This window comes from Jaculus jaculus, chromosome 9 (genome assembly GCF_020740685.1).
Source record: "Jaculus jaculus isolate mJacJac1 chromosome 9, mJacJac1.mat.Y.cur, whole genome shotgun sequence".
Lineage (NCBI taxonomy): Eukaryota > Metazoa > Chordata > Mammalia > Rodentia > Dipodidae > Jaculus > Jaculus jaculus.
The window spans coordinates 95,248,171-95,266,776 of NC_059110.1; the positions used below are offsets into that span (position 1 = coordinate 95,248,171).

The 18,606-nt window shown below is 42.6% G+C and overlaps 1 protein-coding gene across 2 annotated transcripts in view; it reads right to left on the reverse strand.

Moving 5' to 3' along the window:
- Positions 1–1,261: 1,261 nt before the first annotated feature.
- Usp32 (ubiquitin specific peptidase 32) overlaps positions 1,262–18,606 on the reverse strand; it is a 203,785-nt gene continuing 186,440 nt past the window's right edge. For both annotated transcript variants that reach the window (XM_045158505.1, XM_045158504.1), the window contains exons 30-34: positions 14,516–14,707; positions 10,507–10,795; positions 5,513–5,937; positions 4,312–4,404; positions 1,262–3,586 (exon numbers count right to left, since the gene is read on the reverse strand). In XM_045158505.1, coding sequence (XP_045014440.1) covers positions 3,413–3,586; positions 4,312–4,404; positions 5,513–5,937; positions 10,507–10,795; positions 14,516–14,707 — 1,173 coding nt within the window. In that variant the 3' untranslated portion in view covers positions 1,262–3,412. The remainder of the gene's footprint in view (positions 3,587–4,311; positions 4,405–5,512; positions 5,938–10,506; positions 10,796–14,515; positions 14,708–18,606) is intronic.

Sequence of the window (18,606 nt, forward strand, 5' to 3'; positions counted from 1 at the left end):
TGCTTGTACTTATTTATTTAAGAGCGACTGACAGAGAAAGAGGGGGACAGAGGGCGGGGGGGACGATTGAGAATGGGCATGCCAGGGCCTCCAGCCACTGCAAGCGATCTTCAGACATGTGCGCCCCCTTGTGCATCTGGCTAATGTGGATCCTGGGGAATCGAGCCTTGAACCAAGTCATTAGGCTTCACAGGCAAGTGCTTAACCGCTAAGCCATCTCTCCAGCCCATCTGATATATTTTTAATGTTTTGGAGAATGTGAGCAGAGAGCTATTAAATTCTCTTAGTATTCATAGAGTTGGGGGTTATAAATGAAATAAAACTCTGCAAAGTAGAACTGAATCTCATGGGGGTAGAATTTCACACTCTCTGAGCACATAACAAGAAACTATGTCAAGCATTTATGTAGTTCATTTAAGCGGGAGCATTAGATATTCTAAATACATAAAATTACTGTGGTGGTTTGATTCAAGTGTCCCCCATAAACTTAGGTGTTCTGAATGACAGTCTCCTCAGCTGATGGCAATTGGAAAGTAAAGCCTCCTCGAGGTAGTGTATTGTTGGGGGCAGGCTTATGGGTCCTATAGCTAGTTTCCCCCTGCCAGGGTTTGGCACCTTCTCCTGTTGCTGTTGTCCACCTTATGTTGGCCAGGGGGTGATGTCTACCCTCTGCTCATGCCATCGTTTTCCCCTGCCATCAGGGAGCTTCCCCTGGAGTCTGTAAGCCAAAATACCCCCGCCCCAAGCTGCTCTTGGTTGGGTGATTTCTGCCAGCAATGTGAACCTGACTGCAACAATTACTATAGGAAAAAAATTACTACAGGGTAGAGGATAGGTCTAAACCTTGATTCGTTACATACAGTGGCAACGGCCCCCTTCAAGATGTCTCTGAAAGACAAGCAGGGCCACCCCTATTTTCTCAATGCCCTCCCTAGACACCTAGGACTACTTCAGGATATCACCCCACACAGAAGTCTTGTGATTCACTTTCTCTCCTCATCAGCATGAAAGCTGCTGAGGAATTATCAGTTCACTCCTGCCTCTCTATCCTTATTCTTCCCCAGTTCAATTTCTGAATCATTTTCTAAAAGAAATGAGAGCTGCAATTAAATGACATCCACCAGGTCACTGCAGGCGTCTTATTCTACCTCAGCAGTTTCCACACCCTTCGTATTCATGCAGGAGAATGACAACAGGCTCACAGGGAGAAAGGCTGAAGAAATGGGCATTTTGCATTTACTTGTATGGGAAAAACAACACATGGACACCCGCAGTATTTAATTTGTTTGGATAATAGTTACAGATAAACAGGTACACACCATATACAATTACCAAGACTTTTTTATACAGTTCATAGTTCAGTACATCAACACTATCATATTTACACTCTATGTACATTAACATCTTCTCTAAAGTCAGTGCATTGTCAACAAGTTTTATACAGAAATTTACAAGGTGAACATAGTTAATAGTTAATTTAATAAATTTTCTGCTAGTTTTTGAATTTAAAAAATTAATTACAACCAATATAACAAACACAGATCAAACAACATTAGTAGATTGTGCTACCTGCTTAAATAAAACATCTGTAAGGAAATTACTTAAATCTTCCACTTTCTCATGGGACTTGTCCAGATAGGAATGGGTGTACTTTATATACTGACAGTGCTTCAAGTCCACAGAGAATGCATTTTGTCTGATTTCATTTCATTAAACCAGTTAGGCCACTCCTTCATACTTCTGAAAAGGGCCTCAGCTTAGGCTGCTGTTTAAGACAACTTTCCAAATACACTAAGAACTAGGTAGTTACTGGCCTCAGATATCAGAACACAAATGCTTAATTTAAATGCTCAATTATGTTGGTATCTACCCATGAGGAAGGAAGGATAAGAGAATCTGACAACAAATGACAATCAACTTCCAGGGTCTAAATGATTTTTTTTGTTGTTGTTGTTTTGTATTTTAAGGTAGGGTCTCATGGAGCCCAGGCTGACCTGGAACTCACCTAGTAATCCCAAATTGGCCTCGAACTCATAGCCAATTCTACCACCTCTACCTCCTGAGTGCTGGGATTAAACGCGTGTGCTACCATGCCCAGCCTAAATGAATTTTTTAGAAGACCAAAAATAGGTGAAACATTTCCTTTGAATATATATTAAAATACAACACAGGAACAATGCTGCCTAAAATAAATAACATTTATACTTTTGTTCCAGTCTTGGATAATCAGGAAAAGTAAGCAAAGAAACATAGCTTCTGGTGACTAGTGGAACAATGTGGCAGGCAAACAAAACAGAGGCTCACTTCCTAAACCTGTCCATGTCATTAAAATACTTATCAACTATTAATGCTTGGGATGTGTTTCTGTTTTTAAATTTGATATTTTGGAGGAAAATACCCCCAATCAAGTTATAGCCCTTAGAGCCATTAAAATACAAGCAAGTTTCTTTGCATGTGTTCTCTCTTTTATAAAAGTGCAAAACGAGAAGCAAAACAGAAAGAACCACTAACGGGACCCCATTTGCTTCGATGCCTCTTACCGTCCTAGGAGCTCTGCGCACTACCTGCATGGAAAGATGGTGCAGATACCGGCACCCACCAGGCCACACCTGGCGGTGTGTGTTTCTGAGGACACATGACGTGTCCTAAAAGGCAGATACTCTCTCATCAGGAAGGCCTTTCGAACTGGACTTCACAGGATGCTTTTTTTCTCCTGGGTCTTCCAACCAAGACCCTGGGTAGAAGGCACAGAGTTTTTCAGAGACCTTCCTTTTAGATTCACCACTGTCTACTGTCACCAATGACCAGTTGGGTCTCAAACCAAACACAACAAGAACAAAAAGCAAAAATGACATAGAAAGAGTGGGGAAATAGTTAAAAAAAAATCCATGTCCACACCATAAGACTCATTTGTACACCTTCGTGATCTTGCTTTCTCCATCTTGTTAACAGAATGGATTAAAACTTCAGGAAAAAGGAGGTAGCATATCATGTCGTCCCCAGACAACACTACATTTTTTTTTTTTTTTTTTTACTTTGACTCCAAGGAAGGCCTTAGTATTTTGTTATAATTACTGGTAAACTCTATACTCACTATAGGTTTGTTCATATCTAAACAAGCACAATTTAATTCTTATTTGGTCCCAGACAGTTGGTGCCAAACCCTTTTGTTTACAGGCTAATGGTAGGATCTGTCTGAAAGTTCTCTACAGGAGAGCTTGTGAGAGACTTCAAAACAAAATTATTACTACTCTTCAAGTTGCCTGATACTTTAATTAGGATTTTTATTTTGTGCTTCAGGTCACAGGATAAAGTAACTATATTTAGCCTGCCTTTCAGAGACACTTTTGCCAAATGTCTGCTACAAGGAGTCCTGTCCCTCACCAGCAGCCTAGCAGCCAGAGCAGTAGCTTTACTGTAACACGCAGTACTTTTTGTAATCTGACTCGAAGTCTTCATCCATGCTGCTTGTGTCTGCCATTTTTTTGCCATCGATCTTTGGCAGAAATTGTGCATAGTCTATCCCCTGCTGCTCATAGAAGAGAATGTAGGCAGAGTCGGTATCAATTTCATCTGGGTGAAGTTCCTAAAGGGACAAGAAAAACCTTTAATAACAAAGCCATCATAATGCTATTTTTTTTGTGGGGGGGAGTGTTTCTGAGGTAAGGTTTTATTCTAGCTCAGGCTGACCTGAAATTCACTGTGTAGTCTCAGGGTGGCCTCAAACTCATGGTGATCCTCCTACCTCTGCCTCCCAAGTGCTGGGATTAAAGGTGTGTGCCACCATCCTTTTTTCTTTTTCTTTTTCTTTTTTAAGACAGCGTACCATTAGTTCAGGTTGGCTTGGAAGTCACTATTCAGTGGAGGATAATCTGGAACATCTGATCCTCCTGTTTCCACATCCAAAATGCTAGTATTACAGTGGCATGCCACTCTGCCCATCAGATTCTAGTAGTTCAAGTGAAAACTGAGAATGGAGAGACCAGCTCTTTGGTGGAGTGCTTGCCTAGTTAGTATTTGGAAGGTCCTAGACCCAATATTCAGCATGTGAATGGCCTGGGGAAGATGGAAGCACCCACAAGGGGGACAAGGACATGACCACTCAAGCCCAAAGATTGGAGCTTCCTCTTTATCACTCACAGTTGCATTTCCTACTCTTCCTATCACCTCTGTTTCTTTACCAGTGATGGCATCCACATAGTGGCCCTGACAGAAACACCTATTTCCTATTTAGGAAAAAGATAATTATTTGACATTATTCCCCAAATTTGTTGACATTGTTTCTTTCAATCAAAGTTTGAGAATATTTACCTTACAGCTGCTGTCATTGTAACAGTACCACTTGCAGTTGGGGTTTTTGGCATAAGTGACGTAATGGCCCCCACCCAGAATTCCTGAATGGCACTAAAAAGAAAAAGAGAAGAGAACGGTGGTATGTTAGTAGTTAACAGCACTATGCCCAGGGAGCAATGCTAAGATCTCAGCAAGAGAACAATGACTTAGGTGTTTTAGAATCACCTAATTTTTCCCAAAAACAAAATAAACAAAAAACAAAACCCAAATGTTTAAGTCTGAATCTTGTGTTGATAGACAACTATCCTTTTATTTTATTTTTTAAATCTTTATTTTTATTTATTTGAGAGAGAGAGAAAGAGGCGAGGAGGGGCAGGGGGCAGAGAGAGATTGAAAGACTGGGCATGCCTGGGCCTCCAGAACTTGAGACACATGTGCCACCTTATATCTGGCTCATGTAGGTCCTGGGGAATTGAACCTGAGTCCTTTGGCTTTGCAGGCAAGAACCTTAACTGGTAAGGCATCTCTCCAACCCCAACAACTATCTTTTTAAACTATTTTCTTTTTATTATTATTATTTTGGTTTTTTTTAAGGTAGGGTCTCACTCTAGGCCAGGCTGACCTGAAATTCACTATGTAGTTTTAGGGTGGCCTTGAACTCATAGCGATCCTTTTACCTCTGCCTCCCAAGTGCTGGGATTAAAGGTATGTGCCACTACGCCTGGCTATTATTATTTTTGCTTGAGGTAGGGTTTCACTCTAGTCCAGGCTGATCCAGAACTCACTCTAGACTGGTCTTTAACAAACCGCAATCCTCCTATCTCTGCCTCCTGAGATAAAGGAGTGTACCACCATGTCTGGACGTAGGGTTTTATTATGTAGATACTCCTGCCTCAGTCTCCCAAATACTGGGATTCTAGGTATGTGCTACCAAATCTGGCCTGTCACAACTGTTTAGAGGCAAAAATCCCTTAGAAACCCCATAAAGAATAATCTGAACCCCTGAGTCCACCAGACTAACTATATGTCCATCTCCTACATCCTACCATGAGCTCCTTGGATTATATCCAGAAGGCCAAGATTTCTTTGTTAGCTCTATCACCGAACTTGGTGCCTATAGGTAAGCAGCCTCTGGAAAAATGTGCTGATGAATGAAGACAAGTGAACAAAGCCTGAGAAGTTAGACTACTCTTTGAAAATCATGTCACAAACCACTTACCGAAATTGCATACAGATTATAAATAGGGTTAATATGAACATCTTCTCTTTGGTCATCAGTACTGTCTTCTTCACTATGGTTTCCAAGCTGACCGTTGCTATAGCCATTGCCACATGTCTCTTGCTCATAAAGAAATCCATTGGCCAAAGTGACTTCATGGTCCAGTGGGGTGACCAGCTCAGGTTGGCTGCCTCCCAGGATGTGCCCTCGGCTCAAGGTATCAGACAGCTCACCAATCTGCCCAGCACCATTCTCTTTTCCAGCATCCAAATTCTCTTTACTACTCGACAATTTATTTTTGCTGCCAATCTGAGGCAGCCGGAGCCTGCCTTTGCTCCTCCCCAAAGTCCGCGGGCTGCTGTTCGGACTGCTATTTTTGCTGGAGGGACAGCTGGCTCCACTTTTTCTTGATGAAGAAGGCGAACCTGTGACAGGGAGGAAGGGGAAGATTCTTAAGGCCAGATGCCACAAGTTAAGTCAGACATCAAATACTAACATTAAAGCTAACTTCACAAATGTGCCCATAGAGGTAAAGATAGAGACGTGATGACTGGCTCCTCTTTCACTCCTGTTAGGTGGCCAGTAAGGAAGGCAGCAATGTCCTGAAATGTAGAGTACACTACCAAATAGCAAAAATGACTTGTGACATTCAGTTCAATACAATATAATCATAAGATAAAAGAGTTTTTTAAAATATATATTTTTTATTTATTTGCAAAAAGAGGGAGAGAGAGAGAAAGAGAATGAATGAATGCACCAGGGCCTTTTGCCACTGTAAACAAACTCCAAATGCATGCACCACTTTGTGCATCTGGCTTTACATGGGTACTAGGGAATTAAACCCAGGCTGTAAGGCTTTGCAAGCAAGTGCCCCACTGTACCATCTCTCCAGCCTGAGCCTGAGAGTGTTTTTTTTTTTTTTTTTGAGGTAGGGTCTCACTCTGGCCCAGGCTGACCTGGAATTCACTACATAGTCTCAGGGTGGCCTCGAACTCACGGCGATCCTCCTACCTCTGCCTCCCGAGTGCTGGGATTAAAGGCATGTGCCATCACGCCTGGCTTCTTTTGATTTTTTGAGGTAGGGTCTCATTCTAGCCCAGGATGACCTGGACTCCTATGCCTGCCTCCCAAGTGCTGGAATTAAAGGTGTGCGCCACCACACCTGGCTCCCAAGAGTGTGTTTTTTGTTGTTGTTGTTTTCAAGGCAGGGTCTCACTCTAGCCCAGACTGACCTGGAATTCATTATGTAGTCTCAAGCTGGCCTCGAACTTGCAATGATCTTCCTACCTCTGTCTCCCAAGTGCTGGGATTAAAGGTGTGCACCACTACCCTTAGCCCTTAAAGTTTTTTTTTTAAATATATATTTTTAAAAATTTATTTCTTGGGCTGGAGAAATGGCTTAGTGGTTAAGGTGCTTGCCTGCTAAGCCTGAGGACTCATGTATGACTCTCCAGATCCTATGTAAGCCAGATATACAAGGTGACATAAATGCACAACATTGTACATGTGCACAAGGTAGCACATGCATCAGGAGTTCAAGTCTAGTGGCTGGAGACTCTGACATGTCAATTCTCTCCTTATTCTCTTTCTCTTGCTCTCACTCTCTCATAAAAAGGGGGGGCAGCCTCAAAAAAAAAAAAAGATGGCATGATGGCACACGTCTTTATTCCCAGCACTCAGGAAGTAGAGGTAGGAGGATTACTGTGAGTTCGAGGCCAGCCTGAGACTACATAGTGAATTACAGGTCAGCCTGAGCTAGAGTGAGACACTACCTTGAAAAACCAAAACCAAAACAAAACAAGATACAAAAGCAAAAACAACAAAACAATTATTTCTGCGCATGTGCATGTATGCCAGGGACTCTTTGTCACTGCAAATGTGTAAAGGAATGCCAGGCACATGTACCACTTTTTACATCTGGGGACACATGTGTACTGGGGATTTACATTCAAGCTGTCAGGCAAACACACACCGTTGAATACTGGGTCATCTCCCTAGATCCAGTAAGACTAAAGAGTTTTAAAAATATATTCTTAGGTGGCACACTCCTGTAATCCTAATATTCAAGAGGCTGAAGCAGGAAGATTCTGAGTTCAAGGTCAGCCTTAAATACAGTGAGTTCCAGGCCAAGTTGTACTACCATAACAAGACCTTGTCTCAAAACACCAAAAGAAAACAAATAAAACCACTCAAGATAAAAACAAAAAAGTATATACTCTTCTCCTTTGGAAAAATCATAAAAATGACACTATCAAGCCCTTACTGCTATAGCATGGTACTAAGAGTAAACTCTATTATCTCCACTTTTACTTCACAAGAAACCCCACTCAGGGCTGGAGAGATGGGGCTTCGTGGTTAAGGTGCTTGCCTGCTAAGCTAAGGACCTAGGTTTGATCCCCTAGTACCCACCTAAGGCAGATGCAAAGGTGGCACATGCATCTGGAGTGGATTTGCAGTCGCTGGAGGCCTTGGTGTGCCCATATTCTCGCTTTTTCTCAAATAAATAAAATATTACCCCACCCCAAAAAATTGCCAGGCGTGGTTGCACATGCCTTTAATCCCAGCACTGGGGAGGCAGAGGTAGGAGGATCGCTGTGAGTTCAAGGCCACCCTGAGACTACATAGTGAATTACAGTTCAACCTAGGTTATAGTGAACCTTGAAAAACCAAAAAAAAAAAAAAAAAAAAAAAGAGAGAGAGAAATACCATGTGGCAGTGGGTCTTCTATCCCATCCGTGCTCCCTTTAAAAAATATTTTATTTTTATTTGTGAGAATGAAAGAGAGACAGAGTGGGCATGCGCCAGGGTCTTCAACCGCCGCAAATGGAACTCCAGATGCATGTGCTACCTTGTGCATCTGGCTTATGTGGGTTTTAGGGAATTGAACCTGGGTCTGCTGGTTTTACAGGCAAGTGCCTTAACAGCTAAGCCATCTCTCTAGGCCCGATGCTCCCTTTTATACCCTTAAAGATTACTGAGAATCTCTAGTACTTTTCTTTTTTTTTTTTTTTTGGTTTTTCGAGGTAGGGTCTCACTCTGGTCCAGGCTGACCTGGAATTAACTCTGTCATCTCAGGGTGGCCTTGAACTCATGGCAATCCTCCTACCTCTGCCTCCCGAGTGCTGGGATTAAAGGCGTGCGCCACCACGCCCGGCTTAGTACTTTTCTTTATGTGAAAAGATTTTATTTTTATCTAGCTGGGCATGGTGGAGCATGCATTTAATCCCAGCACTCAGGAGGCAGAGGTAGGATGATCACTGAGAGTTCAAGGCCACCATGAGGACTACACAGCGAATTCCAGGTCAGCCTGGACTAGAGTAAAACCCTACCTTGAAAAACTAAAAGGAAAAAAAAGTAAGTGCCTCTAATTATTGAACCATTTCTCAAGTTGCCCCTTCCTCTCCACCTCCTTTTTCTTTGAAGAAGTAATGGCTTATTCTAGCCCAGGTTGAACTGGAACTCATTTTGTAGCCCAGGCTGGGCTTGAACTCATGGGAATACTTCCACCTCAGTCTTCTCAGTGGTAGGATTAAAGGTGTGAGCCAACATGCCTGGCTAGCCCTTGGTCTATTTTACTTTTTCAATTTATTTACAGACAGAAGAGGAGAGAAGAAGAGAGGAGAGGAGGCCAAATCTTCTTGCCATGGCATACAAACCCCAGATCCAAGTGCTGCTTTGTGCATCTGGCTTCATGTGAGTACTGGGTAACAGAACCCAGGCCAGTATGCGTTACAATTAAACAGTTTTAACCACTCCCAACCCATGGCTCCCCTGCCCCAAAAAAGACCTTGCTATATAGCCCAAAGCTGGCTTCCTACTTGAGATCCTCTCAACTCCACCTTCTGAGTGCTGGGATTACAAGCACACACCATTTCCCTCTCGTCCAGCTCACATCTTTTCTTTTTTTTTTTTTTTTAATATTTTTATTTATTTGAGAGACAGACAGAGAGACAGAGAAAGGCAGATAGAAAGAATAGACACTGCCAGGACTTCCAGCCACTATAAATGCCACCTTGTGAATCTGGCTTACATGTGTCCTAGGGAATGGAAGCTGGGTCATCCCCAGCTAACATCCTGATTTTTTTAAAAATAAAATAACTGGGCTGGAGAGATGACTTAGTGGTTAAGGCACTTGCCTGCAAAGCCAAAGGACCCAGGTTCAATTCCCCAGGACCCACATAAGCCAGATGCACAGGGTGGAGCATGCATCTGGAGTTCATTGGCAGTGGCTGTAGGCTCTGGTGTGCCCAGTCTCTCTCTCATTAAAAAAAAAAACAAAAAAAAAACAACAAAAAACTTTGATTCCCAAGAGATTCCTTCTATGTCACTAAACTACTGTTCCAGAACAGAAGACAGACTATAGAGAGCCCAGGAATGTCCCTCTGAAGCTGGGCATGTGGCACATGCCTGTTCTCAACAGTACTCAGGAGGCTGAGGCAGGAGGATCCCAAGTTCAAGACCAACCTGGAGGCCTTTGAGGAACTTAGGGTAGGGTTTTGGTGGTTTGGGATTCTCCTTGGACTCAGCATCCTGAGCATATTTTTGGCTATCTGTAGGGTGGCCATTGTACACATCACACGTTCTCTAGTAGAGGCAAGGAAAATATAGCTGCCTGTCTTCTAAATTAGTGGGCTTTTGATGGAATGAGACAGGGGTGCATAAAGTCAATTTTTACTATGTGTCCAAGGACTTGGATCACATTGATTAAGGAGGCATTTCCTGATTGGTGAAAAAAAGGGGCATCTATCCCTAATATACAGTAGCCTACGGTATGTTATATAATGCTTAATAAATGTGAAACAGAAAAAAAAGATCAGCCTGGGCTGCACAGTGAGACCCTGTCTCTCCACCCTCTATGAAAACAAAACAAAACAAAACAAAAAAAAAAAAAAAAAAAAGAAAAAGAAAAGAAAAGAGGAAGGGAGGAAAGAAAGAAAAGGATGGAAGAAAAAGAAACTGAAAGCCCTCCTATCAGGTTCCCCAGACCACCTGACCTTTTGGGCTGCTGCTGATGTTTGCGCTGAGTGAAGACGGGCTCTTGCTCAGCAGCACATCCTCTTCCCCTGCTGAGCTCTGGCCATCCAGTTTCTTCACTTCTCCAGTTGGAATCCTTGGCTCAGAGATGTCATCCCCCTGGGGTGTGAATGGTTTATGCTGGCAGAGAGCTGGGTCTCTTGGTACCAAAAAAGCACTAGGGTCAAAGCTTTCACGAGGAAATTTAACAATTTTCTGTGATTTTATCCACCGCCCATTTACAAATTGAAATCGTTTAAGGTGAATAATCTGGAGAAGAAAAGGTGAGAAACACCTGCATTAAAGGCTTCTGAAGAACAAAGTAAGTTCCATGATGATTTACGTTAAGGTATGTAAATACACCTAATAGTCAAAATTCATCAAGCTGTACATTTAAAAATGTAAGCTTCAGCTGGAGAAATGAATTTAGCGGTTAAGGCATGCCTGTAAAGCCTAAGGACCCCAGTTTGATTTTCCAGATCCCATGTAAGCCAGATGCACATATCATGATGTCTGGAGTTCGTTTGCAGTGGCTAGAGACCCTGGCACTCTCATTCTCACTTTTTCTCTCTCTAATAATAAATTTAAAAAATAAATAAAATCTTAAAAAAAATTAAGTTTCTAGCTGCAAATTAATTATATCTTTTTTTTTTTCCCCAAGGTAGGGTCTCACTCTGGCCCAGGCTGACCTGGAATTCACTATGTAGTGTCAGGGTGGCCTCAAACTCATGGTGATCCACCTACCTTTGCCTCCCGAGTGCTGGGATTAAAGGCATGCACCACCATGTCTGGCTCTAATTATATCTCAATTAAAAAACAAGAAGAAGAAGCCAGTCTGACCTCAAACTCACAGTGATCCTCCTACCTCTGCTGCCCAAGTGCTGGAATTAAAGGGTTGGGATTAAAGGTGTGCACCATCACACCTGGCATCTTTTTTTTTTTTTTTTTGATTTTTCGAGGTAGAGTCTCACTCTGGCTCAGGCTGACCTGGAATTAACTATGTAGCCTCAGGGTGGCCTCGAACTCATGGCGATCCTCCTACCTCTGCCTCCCGAGTGCTGGGAATAAAAGCGTGCGCCACCACACTGGCTATCGTTTTTCTTTTTTAAATTTTTTTGTTTATTTATTTGAGAGTGACAGACAGAGAGAGAAAGAGGCAGAGAGAGAGAGAGAGAAAGAGAGAGAGAATGGGTGCGCTAGAGCCTCCAGCCACTGCAAACAAACTCCAGACGCGTGCACCCTTGTGCAACTGGCTAACGTGGGTCTTGGGGAATCAAGCCTCGAACCGGGGTCCTTAGGCTTCACAGGCAAGTGCTTAACTGCTAAGCCATCTCTCCAGCCTTTTTTTTTTTTTTTTTTTTGAGGTAGGGTCTTGCTCTAGTGGAATTCACTATGTAATCTCTGAGTGGCTTGAAACTCAGTGATCCTCCTACTTCTGCCTCTCAAGTGCTGGAATCATAGGCATGCACCATTACGGCTGGCCTGGCATCTTTCTAAAAAATTTTATCAACAATTTTCATACATGTACATATATTTTGACGTTATCAATTTCTTATGCATTCTTCCTTTTTCTAGTCTAATGAAAGAAAAATCCATACAGAGTTTCACATAGTAAAACGAAGACATAAATAAGAACATACAGCTAAGCTATGTCTTGTTACAATGTTCTAGCACTGCTGGGACAGAGCAGTGCTTGTCTAGCACTCACAAGGTCCTCCATTTAACTGCACAGGGAAACGGTTTTCTTTAAAAAATTGTCTTTTAACTTTTTTTTTTTTTTCCTTGAGAGAGAGGCAAATAGAGAAATAGAATGGATGACCCAGGGCCTCTGACCAGTGCAAATGAACTCCAGATACACAGGCCACCTTGTGCATCTGAGGAACTGAACCTGGGTCCTTTGGCTGTGCAGGCAAGAACCCTAACCCTCCCCAGCCTGGAAACAGCTTTCTTAACTGCTTTCTTTTGCCCATTCTTTTTCTGTTTGTGTTTTGTTTTCTTCAAGGTCGGGTTTCACTCCAGCCCAGGTTGACCTGGCACTCACTCTGTAGTCCCAGGCTGCTTGAACTCCTGGCGATCCTCCTACCTCTGCCACCTGAGTGCTAGGATTAAAGAAGTATGCCACCACACAAGGCTTTAATTGTTTTCTTGTTTTTTCTCTTTTTCATTTCTCCTTTCTTCTCCTCCCCCTTCCCTTTCTTTTTTTTTGGTTTTTTGAGGTAGGGTCTCACTCTAACCCAAGCTGACCTGGAATTCACTATGGAGTCTCAGGGTGGCCTCGAACTCACAGCAATCCTCCTACCTCTGCCTCCCAAGTGCTGGGATTAAAGGCATGCGCCACCACGCCCAGCTTCCCTTTCTTGAGACAGAGACTCTCACTCTATAGCTCAGGCTAGCCTGAAACCCACAGCAATACTCCTGCATCAACATTCCAAGTGTTACGATTGTAAGCATGGGGCTGGAGAGATGGCTTAGCAGTGAAGGAGCCTGCCTGGGAAGCCTAAGAACGCATGTTTGAGTCTCCAGGCCCCACGTAGGCAGACACACAGTGAGGCAAGTGCGCTATGTGGCACATGTGCTCAAGGGGCTGCATGCGACTAGAGTTCGTTCACAGTGGCTGAAAGGCCCTGGCACGCCCATTCTCTCTCTCTCTCAAAAATAAAATAATTAAAAAAAAAAAAGAAGGTCATAAGCATGGGCCACTATGCCTGGTGAGAAAAAATTTACTTAAACAATGAACTTGTTGCTTCTATCCTATGTACTATTGCTTTCAGTAAGCAGTGGACACAGCCTTGTGCCCACCCATGTAACTGTGTTCACTGGGCACTGAAAGCTCCTGTTCTCATATATTCTAACTATGGGCTAGCCTAAAATTCCCTCTCTCCATAGAGCTTTCAAAAACCTCCTATTAAAGTTCAAATTCACTAGGTTATATAACCCATGTGGGTTTTCTTATGTTGCACTGAATTCGTTACTGGTCTATACAACTCTCTCTTAGGTTTTACACTCTTAATTCACTATATAGTCTAAGGTGGCCTTGAACTCACATAGATCCTACCTCAGCCTCTGGAGTGCTGGGATTAAAGGCATGTGCCACCACACCCGGCAGGTTCTACAATCTTCAGTTATAGGAGCTATCAGGTATTTTTAGAACTGATCTCTCTTGGGCTAGAGAGACAGCTTAGCAGTTAAGGCACTTGCCTGTGAAGCCTAAGGACCCAGGTGTGATTCTACAGGTCCCATGTAAGCTAGATGCACATGGTGGGGCATGCATCTAGAGTTTGCAGTGGCTAGAGGTCCTGGTGTGCCCATTCTCTCTCTCTTCCTCTCTCTGTCTCAAATAACTAACTAACTAAATAAGTAAAATCTTAAAAAAAAAAAAAAAGGATCTGTTTGACATAAAAGCCTTGTAAACAAAAAGTCTGTTTACTTTTTGTTTTCTGGGTTTTTTTTTTTTTGTTTTTTTGAGGTAGGGTCTCACTGTGGTCCAGACTGACCTTGAACTCATCGCGATCCTCCTACCTCTGCCTCCTGAGTGCTGGGATTCAAGGCATGCGCCACTATGCCCGGCTAGTCTGTTTACTTTTTGAGATAGGCTGTCACTTATAGCTCAAACTGGCCTTGAACTCCTGGTGATATTGCTGCCTTGGCCTCCCAAGTGCTCAGATTACAGGTGTGTGCCACCACCCCTGGCTAGTAAACATGGAAAAATTTTATTTTTAAAGGTAGGGTTTCACTCTAGCCCAGGCTGACCTGGAATTTACTATGTAGTCTCTGAGTGGCCTTGAACTCACAGTGACCCTCCTATCTCTGCCTCCAGAGTGCTGGGATTAAAGGTGTGTACCACCATGTCCAGCTAGAAAAAGTAATTTCAACACAACTACAGGAAGGATCTTGTTCTCAAAAATAACTAAATTTTCTGTTAATGACTTTTTGACTTTTTTCATTTATATTAGATTCCTACTCCCTCTCTGAGGCAGGGCTGTAACATACCAGAATGGGGGGAAGCCTCCAGAGATCCAGCTTCTTGGTTGCCAAGCAATGAGTCTTACACTTGGAACAGTAGTACATCTCATTTTCCCCTAACTCCTCCTCGCTGGTGAAGGCACGGAGACAGCTGTCCAGGTTGATGGGCTCCGCCTGTGCTCGCCGACTCTGCTCCACGCTCTCGTGCTCCTCTACAACCTACACGAGAGGAAGCAGGGGGAACAGGGGTCGTACAGAGTACGATTAACATGGTCACCTAGGGTTGGAGAGATGGTTAAGTGGTTAAGGCGCTTGCCTGTGACGCCTAAGGACTCATGTTTGAATCTCTAGGTCCCATGTAAGCCAGATGCACAATGTGACGCACGTGCGCCAGGTCACACATGCACACAAGATGACACATGCACCTGGAGTTTGGTTACAGTGGCTGGAGGCCCTAGCACACTGATTCTCTCTCTTTCTCTGATTTAAAAAAAATGATAGTAATAATGAAAAGGTCACACAGCAAGGCATGGTGGCACATGCCTTGAGTCCCAGCACCTGGAAGGCTGAGATAGAAGAATCACTGTGAATTCCAGGCCAACCCAGGCTGAAGTGAGACCCTGCCTTGGAAAACAACAATAATCCACCAATAAATAGTTAAATAATAAATGAATGGATGAATAAAATGGCTACCTAGATATTTATCCTCTTATTCACTCTTACCTATTGTCCCCCGCCCCCCCCCACAGACAGGTCTGTGTCTACTATGTATGAGAAGGTACCAGAACATGAAGGCTGCTGAGACTCACAAAAGGGATACTGGTATTACTCCTTCGAGGCAGAGCCTGGACTACAAACCCGACAATAACCTGCCCTCTTTCTGGCACACGTCCTACTTTTGCTCCTCACATCCCACTTCAGAGTCCCTCCCAGAGAGGTGAACTAAGCTTTGCTTGAGGCAATTTCCTGTCAGTTTCTCTTAAATTCCTGGGAACACTGAGGTGCTGGGATTACAAATGTCACAGTTCAGGCCATTCTGGCTACAAGAGGTTTTTATTTTATTTTATATTTTATTTTATTTTATTTAATTTATTTATTTTATTTTATTTTATTTTCAAAGAATTTTTTTTTGCTTTTCGAGGTAGGGTCTCACACTAGTCCAGGCTGACCTGGAATCCACTATGGAGTCTCAGGGTGGCCTTGAATTCATAGTGATCCTCCTACTGCTGCCTCCCGAGTGCTGGGATTAAAGGTGTGTGCCACCACGCCAGGTTTACAATAGGTTTCTTTTCTTTTCTTTTCTTTTTTTTTTTTTTTAAAGCAAAGAACATACAAAATGGCAACCCAGAAAGGAGCACCCAGGCCCCTTTTAAGCACAAGTAGGGGAATTTTAGGCAGGTTAGGTAATCATCTAATGTGATTGGCTAAGCAAGCAGCAGTTACATTTGTACACCACTGGTTGGCTGTGGCCCAGATTTTACCATCCTTGGACCTGTTTAGACATGTACAACAGGTTTTTAAATAGAGACTTTTTCCCTACAGGAGAGGATAGCTGAATAAAGGCTGTTACATGCTACAATAAACTATCAAGGTTGGAGTTCATCAGGCAATTAAGGTTTCAGCACTGCATCATCATCTGGTCAGCATGAGTGGCAGTGAAACCCTACCTCCAAAAACAAAAACAGAAACAACAAAAAAGGAAATTTGATTTGGTGGTTTAGGTTACTAATTTTTTAAAATATTAAACTTAACAAAGTTTAATAAGATTAATAATAATAATAATCTTAATAAGATTCTCTGAAGCCAGGTGTGGTGGTACACACCTTTAATCCCAGCCCTTGGGAGGCTGAGGTAGGAGGATTGCTGTGAGTTCGAGGCCAGCCTGAGAGTAAAGAGTGAATTCCAGGACAGCCTGGGCTAGAGCAAGAACCTACCTTGAAAAAACAAAATAAATAAATGAATTAATTAATAAATTAAATAAACAAATAAGATAAAATAAGGTTCCCTGAGACAAGCTCTTTCTATGTATCTCAGACTGGTCTCAGACTCTCAATCTTTCAGCCTCAACTTTCTGAGTATTTATATTATAGGTGTGTGCCACTATATCTCTCTCTGAATATTTCAAAATTTTTATGTATTTATTTGGGGGGTGGAGAGGGAGGGAGAGGAGAGAGAATGGATGCACCAGGGCCTGGGGAATCAAACCTGGGTTCTTAGGCTGTGTAGGCATGCACCTTAACCATTAAGGCATCTCTCTAGCCCTCTGGATTTTTAAAAAATTTTTTTGGTTTTTCGAGGTAGGGTTTCACTATAGCCTGGCTGACCTGGAACTCACTATATAGTCTCAGGGTGGCCTTAAATTCACAGCAATCCTCCTACACCTCTGCCTCCACACCACCATGCCCGGCTCTGAATATTTTTTATACTGTCACTTTAAAGAGAAAAATGGATGTGTTCCAAAGCAAGCATGTCAGGTGGATGGATGTAGTAGTGTATGCCTATATTTCAAGCACTTTGGAGATGAGGCAGGAAGATTGTCAGTTTGAGACCAACCTGCTACATAGTGAGACCAAATCTCAAAGAATCAACAAAACTATAATAGAACCAGGTGTGGTGGCTTATGCCTTTAATTCCAGCACTCAGGAGGTTGAGGTAGGAGGATCACCATGAGTCTGATGCCAGCCTGGGCCTACAGAGTGAGTTCCAGGTAGTCTGGCCTACAGTAAGACCTTACCTTGAAAAATGAAAAGAAAAACAAAGCAAACACAACAATAAAATATCCTCTATCTTACAGCCAGAGAAAAACCTCTATTCTCTCTCTTTTTTTTTTTAAAGATTTTTATTTATTTATTTTATTTGTTTATTTGAGAGTAACAGAGAAAGAGGCAGATAGAGAGCCGAGAGAGAATGGACACGCCAGAACCTCCAGCCACTGCAAACAAACTCCAGATGCATGCACCCCCTTGTGCATCTGGCTAACATGGGTCCTGGGAAATAGAGCCTCGAACCAGGGTCCTTAGGCTTCACAGGCAAGCACTTAACTGCTACACCATCTCTCCAGCCCCTCTATTCTCTTTATCAGGGGAATTTTATTGGATATTTCATAGGATGCTAAAGAATACAGATTTTAGTAGGGCATGGTGGTACACACCTTTAATTCCAGCAGAGGGTAGGAGCATCCCTGAGTTTGAGGCTAGCCTGGAACTGCAGAGTGCCAGGTCGGCCTGGGCTATAGTGATAAATAAATAAATAAATAAATAAATAAATAAATAAATAAATAAATAAATAAAATGTGGATTTTGTTTCTTTCTTTTTTTAGTGTGGCTGAAATTTGAACCCATGGCCTCACACATGCAAGGCAAGTGCTCTATAACTGAACAATATTCCCATCTTCTAAGAATGCTGGTTTTTATTGACTATCCTCTGTGAAACGCAGGCTATATAGAGGTCGGTGCGGACTAGTAGAAACAATGACAAAACATTTGTGTACTAACAATAATTCATAAATAAAATTTTTCATTTTTTAAAAAATATATTTCATTCATTTATTTGAGAGAGAAAGAGGCAGAGAGACAGAGAGAGAGAGAAATGAGCACACCAGGGCCTCAGCCACTGCAAAGGAGCTTCAGATGCCTGTGCCACCTAGTGGACATGTGAAACCTTGCACTTGCCTCACCTTTGTGTGTCTGGCTTATGTGGGATCTGGAGAGTCAAACTGGGTCCTTCGGCTTTTCAGGCAAGCACCTTAACCAGTAACCCTTCTCTCCAGCCCCTATATTCTTAATATAAAGGCAAACTATTAAAGTACTGACAGATTTTATCTTTTTTTTTTTTTTTGCTTATGTTGACCTTAAACTCATAACTTTCCTTGCCTAGCCTCTGGAATTATAGGTATGCACACCACCATGTCCAGCTTCCTTTTCCTAAACAGTATTTTTTCCATAGAATATATGATTTTACATCTTGTTTATCTCAGGCTGGCCTCAAACTTGCTATGTAACTGAGGATGAGCTTGACCTTCCGATCCTTCTTGCCTCTACTTCCTGAGTGATGAAATTATAGGCATATGTCCCTATACCTAGAAAATCTGGTGCTGGAGACTGGAATTCAAGTAGAGT